Consider the following 16,287-nt stretch of genomic DNA (forward strand, 5'->3'; position numbering starts at 1 on the left):
GGGGTTTGTCTACATTACATGTTATTTGCAAGGCTATAAACATCAGCATTTAAACCAATCTCTAATAAGGATTAGGATAAACCTATAATGGGGCACGGATTATCCCATATCTGCCCAGTGTGGGGTTTCTTGCACCTTTCTCTGAAAACATTTGATGTTGGCAAACCAGCACAGCAGGGGGCCCTGCACCTACATGAGGTGCAAACTCCACCCACTTCGACCTGCTACCAGTGACCGGCCCACTTGAGAAGCAGATGGAGGGAGCCGAGACAGAGCCGTGTACCTGGCCCCGAATCCCCTCGCTGATCCCGCAGCCCCCCCACTTCCTCCCACGTGAGCGCCTGATTTGGGGCGGGGGGAGAGAAGGAGGCGCTGCTGTGCTGCTCGTTCCGCGACTCCCCATAGTTTGGACCCTCTCCGCTTCCCGTCCGCCTGAGGGTGACCGAGCGGCAGAGAGCAGGTGGCGCTCCAGAAGGTGGTGGCGGGGCACGGTCGTTGCGGCACCCGCCTCCCTTCCTCCCCTTCATAAGATGGCGGCGTGTCCTCCTCCTTCTCAGCAGTTCTGCGTGGCCGAGGAACGGAGCGGCCACTGCGCCGTGGTGGATGGGAACTTTCTCTATGTGTGGGGGGGATACGTGGTAAGCAGGGAGGAGGCGGCCTGGGGCATCGGGGTGGGGTGGGCTTTGTTGCTACATGGCAGGGCCAACGCGCTGTGCCCTACGGCACCCTGGGCTGGGCGGGAGCAGCGGTTAATAGCACCCGGGTTCCTCCGCTGCCCCCAGAGGAGCTACTGCTAACTGCGGATTAAGTCTTGTTCCTCGTGACAGGGCTGCAACCGCCACACGGACGGGGGGAAGGGGCGTGCACGTTCTTTACGTAAATTCGGTCGCTGATTGGTGGGGCGGGACATGCCGCGCGGGAAGGGAGCGGGTGTTTCAAATCTCAGCTGTCGAACGCTCGTGTTGCTGCGCTCGATTCTCAACGACTATAACGGCCGCCTCGCCGAGGTGAAGGGGCGCGTGGGTGGTGCCTCCAGGGAGCCCAAGGCTAGGAAATGAGCGTGCGGACTTCACTCCTGTCCCAGATACACTTCCCATGAGCTCCAGTGGGGTGTCCTGATAAAGATCGCACACACCCCTGTGCCCTATTCACATTTCCCGTCTGCTCCAGAGGGGTGTCCTGATAAAGATGGCACACACCCGTGCCCTATTCACATTTCCCGTCTGCTCCAGTGGGGAGTCCTGATAAAGATCGCACACACCCCTGTGCCCTATTCACATTTCCCATCTGCTCCTGTCGGGAGTGGTTTTCTGAATAAAACACACACCCACACCTGTCTGGCCCCCTTCCTGTTTCCCATCTGCTCAGGGAAGGGTTCCTTAGCAAAAATGCTTCCATTTGTACCTATGTGCTGTCCACCCAGTCACATTTACCAGCTGCTTTGGGAGGGGACCCCAAGTAGGGAGTGGACTCTTGTCATACGCACCTGTCCCCAGCCACCTTTTCTGTCAATGGTACCTAATGTGATTGTTCACTAAGCATGGAAAGTGTGACACAAATAAACCACCCTGACACTTTAATACACCAGACTGATAGGGTGTTAACTGTCACCAGAACAGAGGCAGCTAACAGGAGTTTTGGAGGGTATAGTTGTGGAGTCTGTGCTTGGAGGTAGCAGGACTTGATGAGTCGTGCATTTGATCTGGCTGTGGGTTCTTTGGCTGTTTGCTCTCTGTGTAGAGGCTGCACCGCTGGACCATAGGTACCTGAGTAAGCAGCTGAAATGGATCTGTTTGATCAGCATAGCTGTTTGAATTCTCTGAGTAGTTAATCGCTCCCTGGTGGTGAGGGGCAGAGTTGAACTGAGCTAAGCAGGGAGACTTGGTCACTTGCTAGGCAAACTCAAGAGCCCTGAACAGTGGGCAGCTAATAGAGTTTCAGAGGGAATTAAGAGAAAGATTGTAAGAGGTTTTCCTTCCAGATTTGGTTCTACATGCGATTTCAAGATGGCCAGCAATGAACAGTGATGGTGACCTGTAACAGAGGTCTTTTTTTCTTTTCTTTACTGCATGAAGCCAGAAGCGACTTCTTGTTAATGAAATGCAAATTGGTGGCCATGCTGCAGGATTGGAGGGGCAAATAAAGATAGTATTGAGAAGCTGAGGCATTCCTAGACAGTCAGGTTCAGGAAACATTGGTACCCCAGATTCAAGGAAGAACAGAGCTGGCCACCAAGAAGTCAGAAAGGAAGTCCGAGATGCAGCCTGGTTGTTTGTAATGACCAGAAGCAAGAAATATGCTGGAAATAGACGAGGATGGTCAGGCTGTGGCCCTCAGAGAGAAGAGGACTAGGAAGAATTCCACGCAGCCAGTAGTTTCCATTCAATACCAGGTCCTGTTTGGAAACAAAATCCAGCTGGTGCAAGGGAATGGAGAGATGTACAGGACACACCTCTTGATGTCAGCTTGGTCCAACCTGTAAGAAAATCAAGCTTTCCCACAAAGAGTTCTACAACTGTCCAAAGAAGACAGATGATCCTTGTTGGGGATTCAGTTCTCAGAAGAATTGAAAGAACATTCTGCAAGGGGCAGGTGGACATCAGGATGGTGTGCTGTCTTCCTGGAGCCAAGACATGAGACATTAATCCAAGATTGGATGGGCTTTTGAAGTTGACGGGAAAGGATCCATTGATGATGGTTCACATTGGCACCAATGACAGTGTGTTACAGGATATCTCTCAGAAGAGTGCTGAAGATGAATGTCCAGATGATCTTCTCTGAAATCGTTCCTGTCCCATGAGCAAAGGAAGACAGAAGTGAACCACTAGCTAGATAAGGGGTGGAGGGTTTTGGTTTTGTGGAACATTGGTTTGGTCCACCTTCTGTGGGAAAAGGTGGACCAAACCAATATGTATAGTATGTCTTCTCTGGCACAAGCTGGCTAGAGTAGTCAGGAGGGATTTCAACTAATAACAAAAGGAAATGGTAAAAAGAGGGAAGATATAAGCACTCACCACAAAATTGAAATGTTGAGAACAAAATTAATCAAGGAGCCAAAGGACCTGAAGAAAATAAATTATTTAATTGTCTATACACCAATGCTAGGACCCTGGTTAACAAACAAAAGGAATTGGAATTGCTCATTTAGAGCATAAATGTGATCTAATTGGTATTACTGAAACCTGGTACGATGATTCCCATGATGGGAATGTTAAAATCAATGGTTCTAACCTATTTAGGAAGGAGTGAGTTGGCAAAAGGGCACAGGCAGTGGCACTCTATGTCAAAAATGACATTACCTGTTTCCAGGTCACAGATAATTTTCTTCTAAGATATCTTGAATGCTTCTGGTTACATGTCCTAACAGATAAAGCCCAAGATGGGGTACTAGTTGGTGTCTAGTACAGACCACCAAATCACATTAAGGAACAGGATGACTGGCTCCTTATGTACCTATCTATAATGTGTAGGGTAAAAAAGCTGCATGATCATAGACAACTTTAAATTTGAGTGACACATGCTGGAGATCTACTGCTTCCAGTACTAAAACATTCTTGAACATAAGAATGGCCAGACTGGGTCAGACCAGTGGTCCACCTAGCCCAGTATCCCTGTCTTCTGACAGTGGCCCAATGCAAGGTGCTTCAGAGGGAATGAACAGAATAGGTAATCATCAAGTGATCCATCCCCTCTCGCCCATTCCCAGCTTCCGGCAAACTGAAGTTAGGGACACTTCAGAGCATGGTTTTGCATACTTATCCATCCTGGCTAATAGCCACTGATGAAACCTATCCTCCATGAACTTACCTAGTTCTTTTTTGAACCCTTCTATAATCTTGGCCTTCACAACATCCTCTGGCAAAGAGTTCCATAGGTTGACTGTGCGTTATGTCAAATATTTCCTTTTGTTTGTGTTTAATAGGCAGCAGATTAATTTCATGTGGTGACCTCCTAGTTCTTGTCTTATGAGAAGAAGTAAATCTTTCTTATATACGTTCTCCATACCACTCATGATTTTATAGATCTCTATCATATCCTCCCTTACTTGTCTCTTTTCCAAGCTGAAAAGTCCCAATCTTATTAATCTGTCCTCATATGGAAGCTGTTTCATACCCCCCAATCATTTTTGTTGCCCTTTTCTGTATCTTTTCCAATTCCAAAATATCTTTTTTGAGATGGGATGACCAGATCTGAGTGCAGTATTCAAGATGTGCGCATACCATGGATTTATAAATTTTATAAGTGACAATTTCCTAACTCAAAAGTGTTGAATCCAACTGTAAGGATATTTCAGGAGCACCAATCAGGCCCACAGATTACTTTACAAGCCTAGCAAAGCAGACAATCACTGTTTGCTGTAGCAGACAAATGCCACTGTAATTCCAAATTCAAATCCAAGGAACAGGTTTATTTTAGCATAGGCACAGAATGCCACACCCTAGTACAGTGGTTTTCAAACTTTTTTTCTGGCGACCCAGTTGAAGAAAATTGTTGATGCCCGCGACCCAGTGGAGCTGGGAATGAGGGGTTTGGGGTGTGGGAGGGGCTCAGGACAGAGAGTTGGGGTGTGGGGTTGAGGGCTGCGGGGTGGGGCTGGGAATGAGGGGGTCAGGGTGTGGGAGGGGGTCATGACTCTGTGCTGGGGGTGCAGGCTCTGGGGTGGGGATGAGGGGTTTGGGGTGAAGGAGGGGGAATCTGGGTTGGGGGGGGGCTCAGGGCTGGGGCAGGGGATTGGGACACGGGCTTACCTCAGGTGGGTCCCGGTCAGCAATGTAGTGGGGGTGTAAGGTAGGCTTCCTGTCTGTCCTGGCACTGTGGACCGTGCTCTGCCCCGAAAGCGGCCAGCAGCAGTTCTGGCTCCTAGGCGGAGGCGCGCGGCTTTTGCCTGCAGGCACTGCCCCCCCCAGCTCCCTTTGGTTGATAAAGGTTTGATATATTGAGACTTCTTAAGGCATTTGACATGGTACCGCACAAAATTTTGATTAAATTACTACAAACATATAAAATTAACATGGCATATATTTAAATGTGTTAAAAACTGGCTAACTGAGAGGTTTCAAAATATAACTGTAAATGGGGAATCATCATAAAATGAGTGTATGTCTAGTGGGATCCTGCAAGGTTTTTGGCCCTACGCTATTTAAATTTTTTATCAATGATGTGGAAGAAAACAAAATCCTTGATAAAATTGCAAATGGCACAAAAATTGGGGGAGTGGTCAGTAATGAAGCGGACAAGTCACTGATGTAGAGCAATCTGAATCACTTGGTAAGCTGGGTGCAAGCAAACAATGCATTTTAATATGGGTAAATGTATACATCCAGGAACAAAGAATGTAGGCCATAGTTACAGGATGGGATACTTTAGCCTGGTAAGTAGTGACTCTGAAAAAGATTTGGGGGGTATGGTGGATAATCAGCTGAATATGAAGTCCCAGTGTGATGCTGTGGCCAAAAAGACTAATGCAATACTTGGATGCATAAACAGTGGAATCCCAAGTAAGATTAGAGAGGTTATTTTACCTCCGTCTTCGGTATTGGTCCGACCGCTGCTGGAATATTGTGTCCAGTTCTGGTGTCCACGCTTAAAGAAGGATGTTGATAAATTGGAGAAGTTTCAGAGAAGATCCACAAGAATGATTAAAGGATTAGAAAACATGCCTGATAGTGATAGACTCAAGAAGCTCAATCAGTTTATTTTAACAAAGAGAAGGTTAAGGGGTGATTTGATTACAATCACATGGGGAACAAATATTTAATAATGGGTTCTTCAGAGTAGTAGAGAAAGGTATAATATGATCCAGTGGCTAGAAATTGAATCTAGACAAATTCAGACTGGAAATAAGGGCTGTAATTTTTAGGGCTGTCAACACTGGTCTACAATTTTTGAGAAGTCGTCTGCTTCAGAGATAAAATGTGCTATTTATTATGTATTTTGATGTGCTGAATTCAAATATGACAATTAAAACAACTGATTGGCTACTGTTTCTAAGATATTTAAGTTTTTACATTTTATGTCTATGTATATTGTGTAGATAGTAGAGTTTTAATCATAAATTGTAAACCTAGGTCTTTTCATGTGTTTATGGTTGCTTTACATGATAATATTTCACCTGTCCTGTTTATGTAACACTTTAAAAATCAGCAAAAGGGTTATATAAATAAAATTTCTTATGAAACAAAAGGCAAAAAACTATTATGTACATAGTTTAGTCCTATTCAGTGTCTACTCGGCGCTTCTTGGCTTGTCTCTTGTATTCATTCAATGGAGCAGCTCTTGTCACTGTCCAGCAATAGTCTGCAAGCATTGATGGGCTCCATTTGCCCTGATAGCGTTTCTCCATTGTTGCAATGTCCTGGTGAAATCGCTCGCCGTGCTCGTCGCTCACTGCTCCGCAGTTCGGTGGAAAAAAATCTAGATGAGAGTGCCAAAAATGTATCTTTAGTGACATGTTGCAACCAAGGCTTTTGTATGCCTTGAGGAGGTTTTCCACCAACAACCTGTAGTTGTCTGCCTTGTTGTTTCCGAGAAAATTTATTGCCACTAACTGGAAGGCTTTCCATGCCGTCTTTTCCTTGCCACGCAGTGCATGGTCAAATGCATCATCTCGAAGAAGTTCACGAATCTGAGGACCAACAAAGACACCTTCCTTTATCTTAGCTTCACTTAACCTTGGAAATTTTCCACGGAGGTACTTGAAAGCTGCTTGTGTTTTGTCAATGGTCTTGACAAAGTTCTTCATCAGACCCAGCTTGATGTGTAAGGGTGGTAACAAAATCTTCCTTGATTCAACAAGTGGTGGATGCTGAACACTTTTCCTCCCAGGCTCCAATGACTGTCGGAGTAGCCAATCTTTCTTGATGTAGTGGGAATCTCTTGCACGACTATCCCATTCGCAGAGAAAACAGCAGTACTTTGTGTATCCAGTCTGCAGACCAAGCAAGAGAGCAACAACCTTCAAATCGCCACAAAGCTGCCACTGATGTTGGTCATAGTTTATGCACCTCAAAAGTTGTTTCATGTTGTCATAGGTTTCCTTCATATGGACTGCATGACCAACTGGAATTGATGGCAAAACATTGCCATTATGCAGTAAAACAGCTTTAAGACTCGTCTTCAATGAATCAATGAACAGTCTTCACTCATCTGGATCGTGAACGATGTTGAGGGCTGCCATCACACCATCGATATTGTTGCAGGCTACAAGATCACCTTCCATGAAGAAGAATGGGACAAGATCCTTTTGACGGTCACGGAACATGGAAACCCTAACATCACCTGCCAGGAGAGTCCACTGCTGTAGTCTGGAGCCCAACAGCTCTGCCTTACTCTTGGGTAGTTCCAAATCCCTGACAAGATCATTCAGTTCACCTTGTGTTATGAGGTGTGGTTCAGAGGAGGAGGATGGGAGAAAATGTGGGTCCTGTGACATTGATGGTTCAGGACTAGAAGTTTCATCCTCTTCCTCGTCTGACTCAAGTGAGAATGATTCTGGTGCATCAGGAACCGGCAGTCCTTCTCCGTGGGGTACTGGGCGTATAGCTGATGGAATGTTTGGATAATGCACAGTCCACTTTTTCTTCTTTGACACATCTTTCCCAACTGGAGGCACCATGCAGAAGTAACAATTGCTGGTATGATCTGTTGGCTCTCTCCAAATCATTGGCACTGCAAAAGGCATAGATTTCCTTTTCCTGTTCAACCACTGGCGAAGATTTGTTGCACAAGTGTTGCAGCATATGTGTGGGGCCCACCTCTTGTCCTGATCTCCAATTTTGCAGCCAAAATAAAGGTGATAGGCTTTCTTAACCATAGTGGTTATACTGCGCTTTTGTGATGCAAAAGTCACTTCACCACAAACATAGCAGAAGTTATCTGCACTGTTCACACAAGTACGAGGCATCTCTGCTCACTTTGGCTAAACAGAAATGTGTCCCTTTGCAAAATCAAACACTAACAAATAAGAGAGCATGACACTGTATGATTTCTAGAGCTGATCTAGGGCAATTTGTTCAGCAGAGTGATGTAAGCTTCGTTATGATTGCATCATCCATGACTTCTAGGAATAACATGATGCAATTCATATCATGTATGATGCAATACCAGCTTCAGATTGCATCATTCATTGTTTTGCCTAAAAAGCAAGTACTGTCCAAACCCAGTCATAGATTTATTCATAGATCCAGTCAAAGATGTATTTTAGTCATTTCTGGTTTAAATTGAGATCCCTTCCCTTTATAACTCACTTATCCTCCGTCATTCCCAAGTCAAGGGTCGTATATACTGCCCCAATAGCATATCTTGAAAACTAGAGCCAATCAACAATTTTAAGCATCATTTTCGTTCTCAGTGACCCAGAATTAGTAAAGTTTGACTACATTTATTTCAGAAGCATTTTGGCTGTAGAGCAGTGCAATTAATCGCAGTTAACTCATGCAATTAACTCAAAAAAATTAATCGTGATTTAAAAAATTAATCGCAGTTTTAATTGCATTGTTAAACAATACAATACCAATTGAAATGTATTAAATATTTTGGATGTTTTTCTACATTTTCAAATATAATGATTTCAGTTACAACACAGAATACAAAGTGTACATTGCTCACTTTATACAGGTCTGTCGCATCTGATGCGCATTTAACATGCACGATTTCAGCTTTACGCGGTCAGCAAAAAAAAAAAAAAGACAGAGAAATAACAATTTTAATACTGTACCTGTAGTGCGGGCGATTCCGCCCGCCATTCATCTCAATGTAATTTTGACTATACGCGGTTTTCACTTTACGCGCTAACCGCGGAACGGAACCCCCACGTAAGATGAGACTCGCCTGTATTACTTTTGATTACAAATATTTGCATTGTAAAAATGACAAACAAAAGAAATGGTATTTTTCAGTTCACCTCATACAAGTACTGTAGTGCAATCTCTATCGTGAAAGTGCAACTTACAAATGTAGATTTTTTTTTGTTACATAACTGCACTCAATAACAAAACAATGTAAAACTTTAGATCCTACAAGTCCACTCAATCCTACTTCTTGTCCAGCCAATTGCTAAGAGAAATAAGTGTGTTTACATTTACGGGAGATAATGCTGCCCGCTTCTTATTTACAATGTCACCTGAAAGTGAGAAAAGGCAGTCGCATGGCACTTTTGTAGCCATCATTGCAAGGTATTTACGTGCCAGATATGCTAAACATTCGTATGTTTCTTCATGCTTTGGCCCCCATTCCAGAGGACATGCTTCCATGCTGATGATGCTTGCTTAAAAAAATGCGTTAATTAAATTTGTGACTGAACTCCTTGGAGGAGAATTGTATGTCTCCTGCTCCATGGCTTTACCCGCATTCTGCCATATACACCTCTACCCCGATATAACGCGACCCGATATAACACGAATTCGGATATAACGCGGTAAAGCAGCGCTCCAGGGGGGTGGGGCTGCGCACTCCGGTGGATCAAAGCAAGTTCGATATAACGCGGTTTCACCTATAACGCGGTATGATTTTTTGGCTCCCGAGGACAGCATCATGTCGGGGTAGAAGTGTATTTTGTATTATGGTAGTCTAGAATGACGACCCAGCATATGTTGTTTGATTTAAGAACACTTTCGCTGCAGATTTGACAAAACACAAAGAAGGTTCCAATATCAGATTTCTAAAGATAGCTACAACACTCAACCCAAGGTTTAAGAATCTGAAGTGCCTTCCAAAATCTGAGGGAGGAGGTGTGGAGTATACTTTCAGAAGTCTTAAAAGAGCAACATTCTGATGCAGAAACTACAGAACCTGAACCACCAACAAATAAAATCAACCTTCTGTTTGTGGCATCTGACTCAGATGATGAAAATGAATATGTGTCGGTCCACACTGCTTGGGATTGTTATCAAGCAGAATTTGTCATCAGCATGGACGCATGTCCTCTGGAATGGTGGTTGACACATGAAGGGACATAAGAGTCTTTAGCACATCTGGCACGTAAATATCTTGCGACGTCGGCTACAACAATGCCATGCAACGCCTGTTCTCACTTTCAGGTGACATTGTAAGCAAGAAGCAGGCAGCATTATCTCCTGCAAATGTAAACAAACTTGTTTGTCTGAGTGATTGGCTGAACAAGAAGTAGGACTGAGTGGACTTGTAGGCTCTAAAGTTTTACATTGTTTTTTTTTTTTGAATGCAGTTACTTTTTTTACATAATTCTACATTTGTAAGTTCAACTTTCACAATGAAGAGATTGCACTACATTATTTGTATTAGCTGAATTGAAAAATACTATTTCTTTTGTTTTTTCCAGTGCAAAGATTTGTAATAAAAAATATAAAGTGAGCACTATCCACTTTGTAGTCTGTGTTTTTAATTGAAATTAATATATTTGAAAATGTAGAAAACATCCACAAATATTTAAATAAATGGTATTCTATTATTGACCGCATTTTTAATCATGCGATTAATCGTGATTTTTTTTTATCACATGACAGCCCTAGTAATTTTTTACCAGTAAAAGTAATTAACAATTGAAACAATTTACTAAGGCTTATGGTGGATTCTCCATCCCTGCCAATTTTTAAACCAAGATTGGATATTTTTCTAAAATATATGCTCTAGGAATTATTTTGGGGAAGTTCTATGGCCTGTGTAATACAGAAGGTCAGATTCGATGATCACAGTGGTCCCTTCTGGCCATGGAATCTATGAATCTGTGAATTATGTGCCATAATTTGCCATCCGTCCAGAGTTCCTCATATGTAGCTCATGTTCCTGCTTCAGATTCACAACCCCTGATATTTTAAGTAAAACTGTTATTTATGTAAAGATCTTTCTTCCTCGCCCCCTCAAAAAAAATCCATTAATTGTAATGCAAGTCAGTAGTAAGGTGATAAGATGTGTCCAAAGTTTTCCATCAGTGGGCCATATTCAGTTCTGGTGTAAACAAGTGCAATACCACTGAAGTCACTGGAATCTCTCTAATTTAACCATGTCTGAATTTTGTCTGAAATGTCCTTAATAGCCTTCTGTGACCGGAGTCCCAAGGGAGCCAACTGAGGTCACTCAATTAGGGTGAACTGCAAAGAATGGGGCAGACAATCCCCAAAACTGGTGGATATTCCAACACTTAGATTTACTATGCCAGCACAAAACAGATTCTATAATATCTTACTGGTTATCCAGAAGCTAACAACACAGTTCCCTGAAAATAACCCAGCCTCAGGCCTCCCCTAGATACCCAAGTCAAATATGATGAAGATTGCTGAAAATCTTATTCATCACATAAAAAAGTTCTACCAGTCCCAAAGGATCGGACACATTACTTCCCAGGTTAATGAATATTTCAGTTCTTACCCAAATACACGCTTACAGCCAATTCTTATTAACTAAACTAAAATTTATTAAAAAAGAAAAGCTAGAGAGTATGGTTAAAAGATCAGTATACATACAGACTTGAGTACAATCTTGAAATTCAAATTCATAGCAGAGATGGAGAGCTTTGTAAATGCAGAGTTCTTTCAGAAATAGTTCATAGGTTATAGTCCAATGTTTATATTCAGGGCCGTCCAGTCAGGACTGGGATCTCAGTCCTTATGGCTTAGGCTTCCCCTGCATGAAGCCTCAAACAGATCTGAGATAAACAGGATCAGGACCCCAACCATTTTTTATACAGTTTCAGGCCTTCTTTGACAGCTTGAAGTCCTTTGGCAAACAATAGGCATTCATGGGAACTTTGAAGTGGACCCATTTCCTAAGCGTCGCCGGTAATTACCCACACAGATTAATATCAGGCAATTGCCTGTTTTTCCACCATTCACAGATGATTTGCTATACATTTCTAGGAGATGAATACAGCGATATCCTATGTTTACAATTCATTTAAATGTGAAGATGTCCTTTTGATCTCTGAATTAACAGAATACAGCATAGACAGGGACTGTTTGATTACATTGTTGATCACTACCAATATATATGTAAATACACAAAAACACAAACATTATCTCCCCATATGTCCTTAAGAGTTGAATTTGAGTTATTTATTTTGCAGGATGCTTAACCCTTTCCAGTCATGCGTCACATCTTCAAACACTGGCATCTATGCCCCACACAAACACAAGCATGCAGTTCATTCCACTGAAAGTTTTAATGAAGATTGATGGCAAAATATGGAGAACCACTGTCTCCCTTTCTGTTAGTCTCCTGCCTGTACAAGGTGGTAACATGTTTCAGATAGCACAAGCAGTATTTTGTATTTTCATTTATATTCTACTAAATAATCAAGCCTAAGTAAATATCCAAATTCCACTAGTTTTATGTCTAAGAATTCTTTATCATAGGGCTAAGCACAGAATAGACAGCTGGGAAATCCTCAGTTTTAATACTACCTCTGCCAGTGGCTGGCTGGATATCCTTGGGCAAACACATTTTCAGAGGTGTTTACTAATTTTGTGTACCCTAATTCTCTGTTCACTGACTTTGGGAGACCACCTTGAGACAACTAGTGTCTGATTTTCAAGGCTTTTCCCATGAAGAGCTGTGAGGTTCTCAGCACCAACAAAAGTCATGCACAATGGCCCAGATTCCCAGTCTGTCTCAAATTGGGCACATAAAATTAGTGAACACTCCTGAAAATGTGAGCTTTGACCTCTGTCTGCGTCTCAGTTTGCCCTTATTACTTCACAAGGGTGTTGTGAGGATTAGGTCACTATTTTAACAGTTCTTTAAAGATATAACGTGCTTTATTAATACTAGCATGACACTTTGCAGTTGACCAGCATTCAGTGAAATCAGCATTTTTATTCTTAACACCAATTATATTAATTCAGGGCTTGTTCATATAAATAAATGCTTGGCTTCCCACCACAGGAGCCCCCAAATCCATTTGCACATGGTCTTACACATCATGTGGTCTTATACATTGTGAAAGCTGCAAACTGTACATCTGAGAACAGAACCTAACAGGTGCTTTCAAAAGTCTGGTTCCGTAGATAACCAAAGGTGGTAGTTATACTTTCAGAATACAGTACCCAAATTTGGAAGGAAATAATTATAAGGCATCAGTTATAGTACAGATGTTAATGTAAGCAACTATTGCACAGGCTTACTACCTTGGAGTTAACTTTGATTCTTCTCTCTCTTCTCTCCTTTCATCCAGACTTTTTTCTAGATCCTTCTGCTTCTTCCTCTGCTATGTTCCTATATTTTTTCCCTTGCTCTCAATTCCTACTACCTTTTGGTGTTTCCCCAACACTTTGTTCCCCAAGAATTCAGTCTGATTCCAATCTCATCACTCAGGTTCCTTTATTTGGCATACAGCAAAGCTACTCTGAGTTGATCAGACTTAAGCATAGGGGGTGGGTACAGTGCATACCACATATCAAAAGTTACACCCAAACCTCTTCCTTTATATACATTTACACATTACATTGCATTTACTATACTTTGTAACAGACATTTTGGAATTGTCTTGTTCACTTTGTAGGAACCAGTCCCTATGCGGCATGCTCTGCCCATGTACTGTCCATGTATGACTTACTCTACCTCATCTTATGTTCCATGCTTATCTTATCCATTTTATCTTGTCCATTGCAAGTGATTCCCTAGATGATTCCCCCTTATCTTAGCTAGTGCATATGTTCTGTTTCCAGCCTGCTAATCTCCCTAATCCTGTCTTCCAAGAAATGAGGCCTCACCCATGTCCAGTTACTCATATCAAGTCAAGCCTACACTGTAAAGACACTGATTCATATTATAATTATCACCAACCTTAATATTGCAACCTCCTTCTCTCTGACTTCCTATCTCTTCCCTCCATTCATTCAAACCATTGTTGCCAAAATAATTTTCCTTTCCCAACCATTCTCCCCTATTTGAAAACCTTCCCAGGTTTTCAATCTCCGGCATTAAATTTAAGCTTCACCTCTTCTTTATGGCATTCCATAGCTTAAGATCTTATATCTCTGCCTTCTTCTTTTCCTATACTCTTCCACTCTCCCCCTACCACCACACACAACCTCTTTCACTCATATCTGTCATCAGACCTTCTCAATTATGCCTGGAAAATCCTCCCAATTAAAGATGGCTTGCAAAGCAAACAAAAAGTGATCTTGTGCCTTTCTTTATTTTATGATATAAAAAGAAGCCCTTCGTTTTTTAAGTGGTTTTTTTTATTTTTTTTATTTGGTGGTTTGTTTGTTTATCCAAAATTTAAAATCTGGCCTCTCATTTGCAATATGTCATTATTGGAGGACACAGACATGTTGATTGGGAGATCTGAGTCCTCAACTGAAGGGCCCAAGGTTTTGAAATCCCATTTTAAAAAAAAAGTTTTCTTTCAACTCTTTATTCAAGTATTTGAGTGAAAGTGGTGTTTTAAAAAATAAAGTCTTAAAATAAATCCCAGCCCCTCTCAATTAATAAGGTTTCACTTCATGATTTTACTGCTATCATCTTACCAGTTGTCTAGCCATCCATAGAGACTTTCAGGAAACACAGGTGAGACAAGACCTGAATTGCTATTGGGGGAAAATAAAAACATAAAAACCCTTTAAAAAAAAGTATTTAAGGCCATATCACAAAGAAGCAAAAGGGGACAAACCTAATTATTTATTCCTTTGCAGGTCTTCTTCAACATTATATAGGTGTATTTGGGTAGCAAAGATTACAATACAATTAAAACTGGTTAAAGTAACCACTCAAGGGAAGATCAGTTATTTAATTACACTTATCAGTAGTATTCTAATAAAAGCAGATAGCTGTTCTCTATTCTGTTCTCTAGACTGATTCTTGCCTGTATATTTATACCTGCCTCTGGAAACTTCCACTACATGCATCTGATGAAGTGGGTATTCACCCACGAACGCTTATGCTCCAATACGTCTGTTAGTCTATAAGGTGTCATAGGACTCTTTGTCGCTTTTTACTCTATTTTGGAGATATTTTGGGGTAGTCTCTTAAAAAAGAAGCTTGCCTAAGGGTGGTTTCTTGTACTGGTTGTGCTGTGCTTTGCTTCATGTTGCAACTACAATGCAAAATGTACTGGCTTTTAGTCATAATTACTATATTTCTTGACTGCACTTAATCATTTTCCTGAGTTGCTACTGCTTTTTACATTTTCTGCAAGATGTCCACTGTGCATTAAACTGATATTGCTAGTTGAATATGGAACTACTCCCCTCCCTCTCTCTCTCATTTCCTGCAAAGCCAAACTTGTTTTTTTTCCAGTCTACCCATGTGAAAGTGAGTGAGTAGAACTGGTATTAAGCAATTAATAAAACTTTTGCATAGCGACACCATTCTGCATATATGCTTTATTTTTTATAATGCTTCAAAAATAAAAATAAAAACCTGTTTTGAACTTACAATGTTAAATATAAAATACTAGCGCTATTGAGCTGTTCCAGTTAAAATTATCATGGAGCACACATTGAGCATAAAAATTGTATGCAGTCTTTGTGAATTGTCTCACTAAAAAATTGTGAAATGTTCCTAACTAGCATGTAATTTGATGATTTTTGAATTGTAATGATGTATGATACATAACTGATGAAATATTTTGCATATTTGTTTTCTTTTAGTCAATTGAAGAGAATGAAGTGTATTTGCCTAATGATGAGCTTTGGCTCTATGAAATTGATAGTGGGTTATGGTAAGCCATTTTATTTATATTTAATGAATTTGCAAAATGTGCTATTTACACCTGAGTATTATTACCTATGGTAAAAAGACTATTATTTCAGATACATAAATGTGGTCTGTTTCATGTCTCTTGCTTAAATAGCCTGCATTCATTTAGTGTAAAAATTTAATATCTGATGTATATTTTGGAATAATGTCTTCAGATAAGAAAATACCTATGTAAGCACAGTAATTTTTTTCAATGGGATGTTTCCAATGTTAACTTTTTAAACATAGTTTAAGACTTGTTAAATGTAAAGAGCCACTTATGTATTTATACTGGCTAAATGAACTTTTATGTTAAAATGAATATTAAATACAACAAGATTAGAGTGCTTGATCCATTTAGGATTACTTTCTTTTTGTTGTTATTACTTAATCATATCAGAAATATGTTTGCATAGATAATATATTTTAAACATTTAAATCAGATTAAAATCTTACACATCACTAGCAATATAATATTTAAGTTGTACATCAAATTGTATTTACGCATTTTGGGGAGGTGGGTCTAGTAGCGATACCAATTATTAAGATTGCCTGATACTTCCCATTATCAGACCCTATTTTTAGTTGCATGTAATTTTGCCAAACTTTAGCCATGTGGGATGAAATTTTCCA

The 16,287-nt window shown here is 41.0% G+C and overlaps 1 protein-coding gene across 1 annotated transcript in view; it reads left to right on the forward strand.

Moving 5' to 3' along the window:
* Nucleotides 1-289: 289 nt before the first annotated feature.
* Nucleotides 290-16,287, forward strand: part of KLHDC1 (kelch domain containing 1) — a 62,598-nt gene continuing 46,600 nt past the window's right edge. The window contains exons 1-2 of the mRNA XM_065404141.1: nucleotides 290-638; nucleotides 15,567-15,637. Of these exons, the coding sequence (XP_065260213.1) occupies nucleotides 531-638; nucleotides 15,567-15,637 (179 nt within the window). The 5' untranslated portion in view covers nucleotides 290-530. The remainder of the gene's footprint in view (nucleotides 639-15,566; nucleotides 15,638-16,287) is intronic.

This window comes from Emys orbicularis, chromosome 4, assembly GCF_028017835.1.
Source record: "Emys orbicularis isolate rEmyOrb1 chromosome 4, rEmyOrb1.hap1, whole genome shotgun sequence".
Lineage (NCBI taxonomy): Eukaryota > Metazoa > Chordata > Testudines > Emydidae > Emys > Emys orbicularis.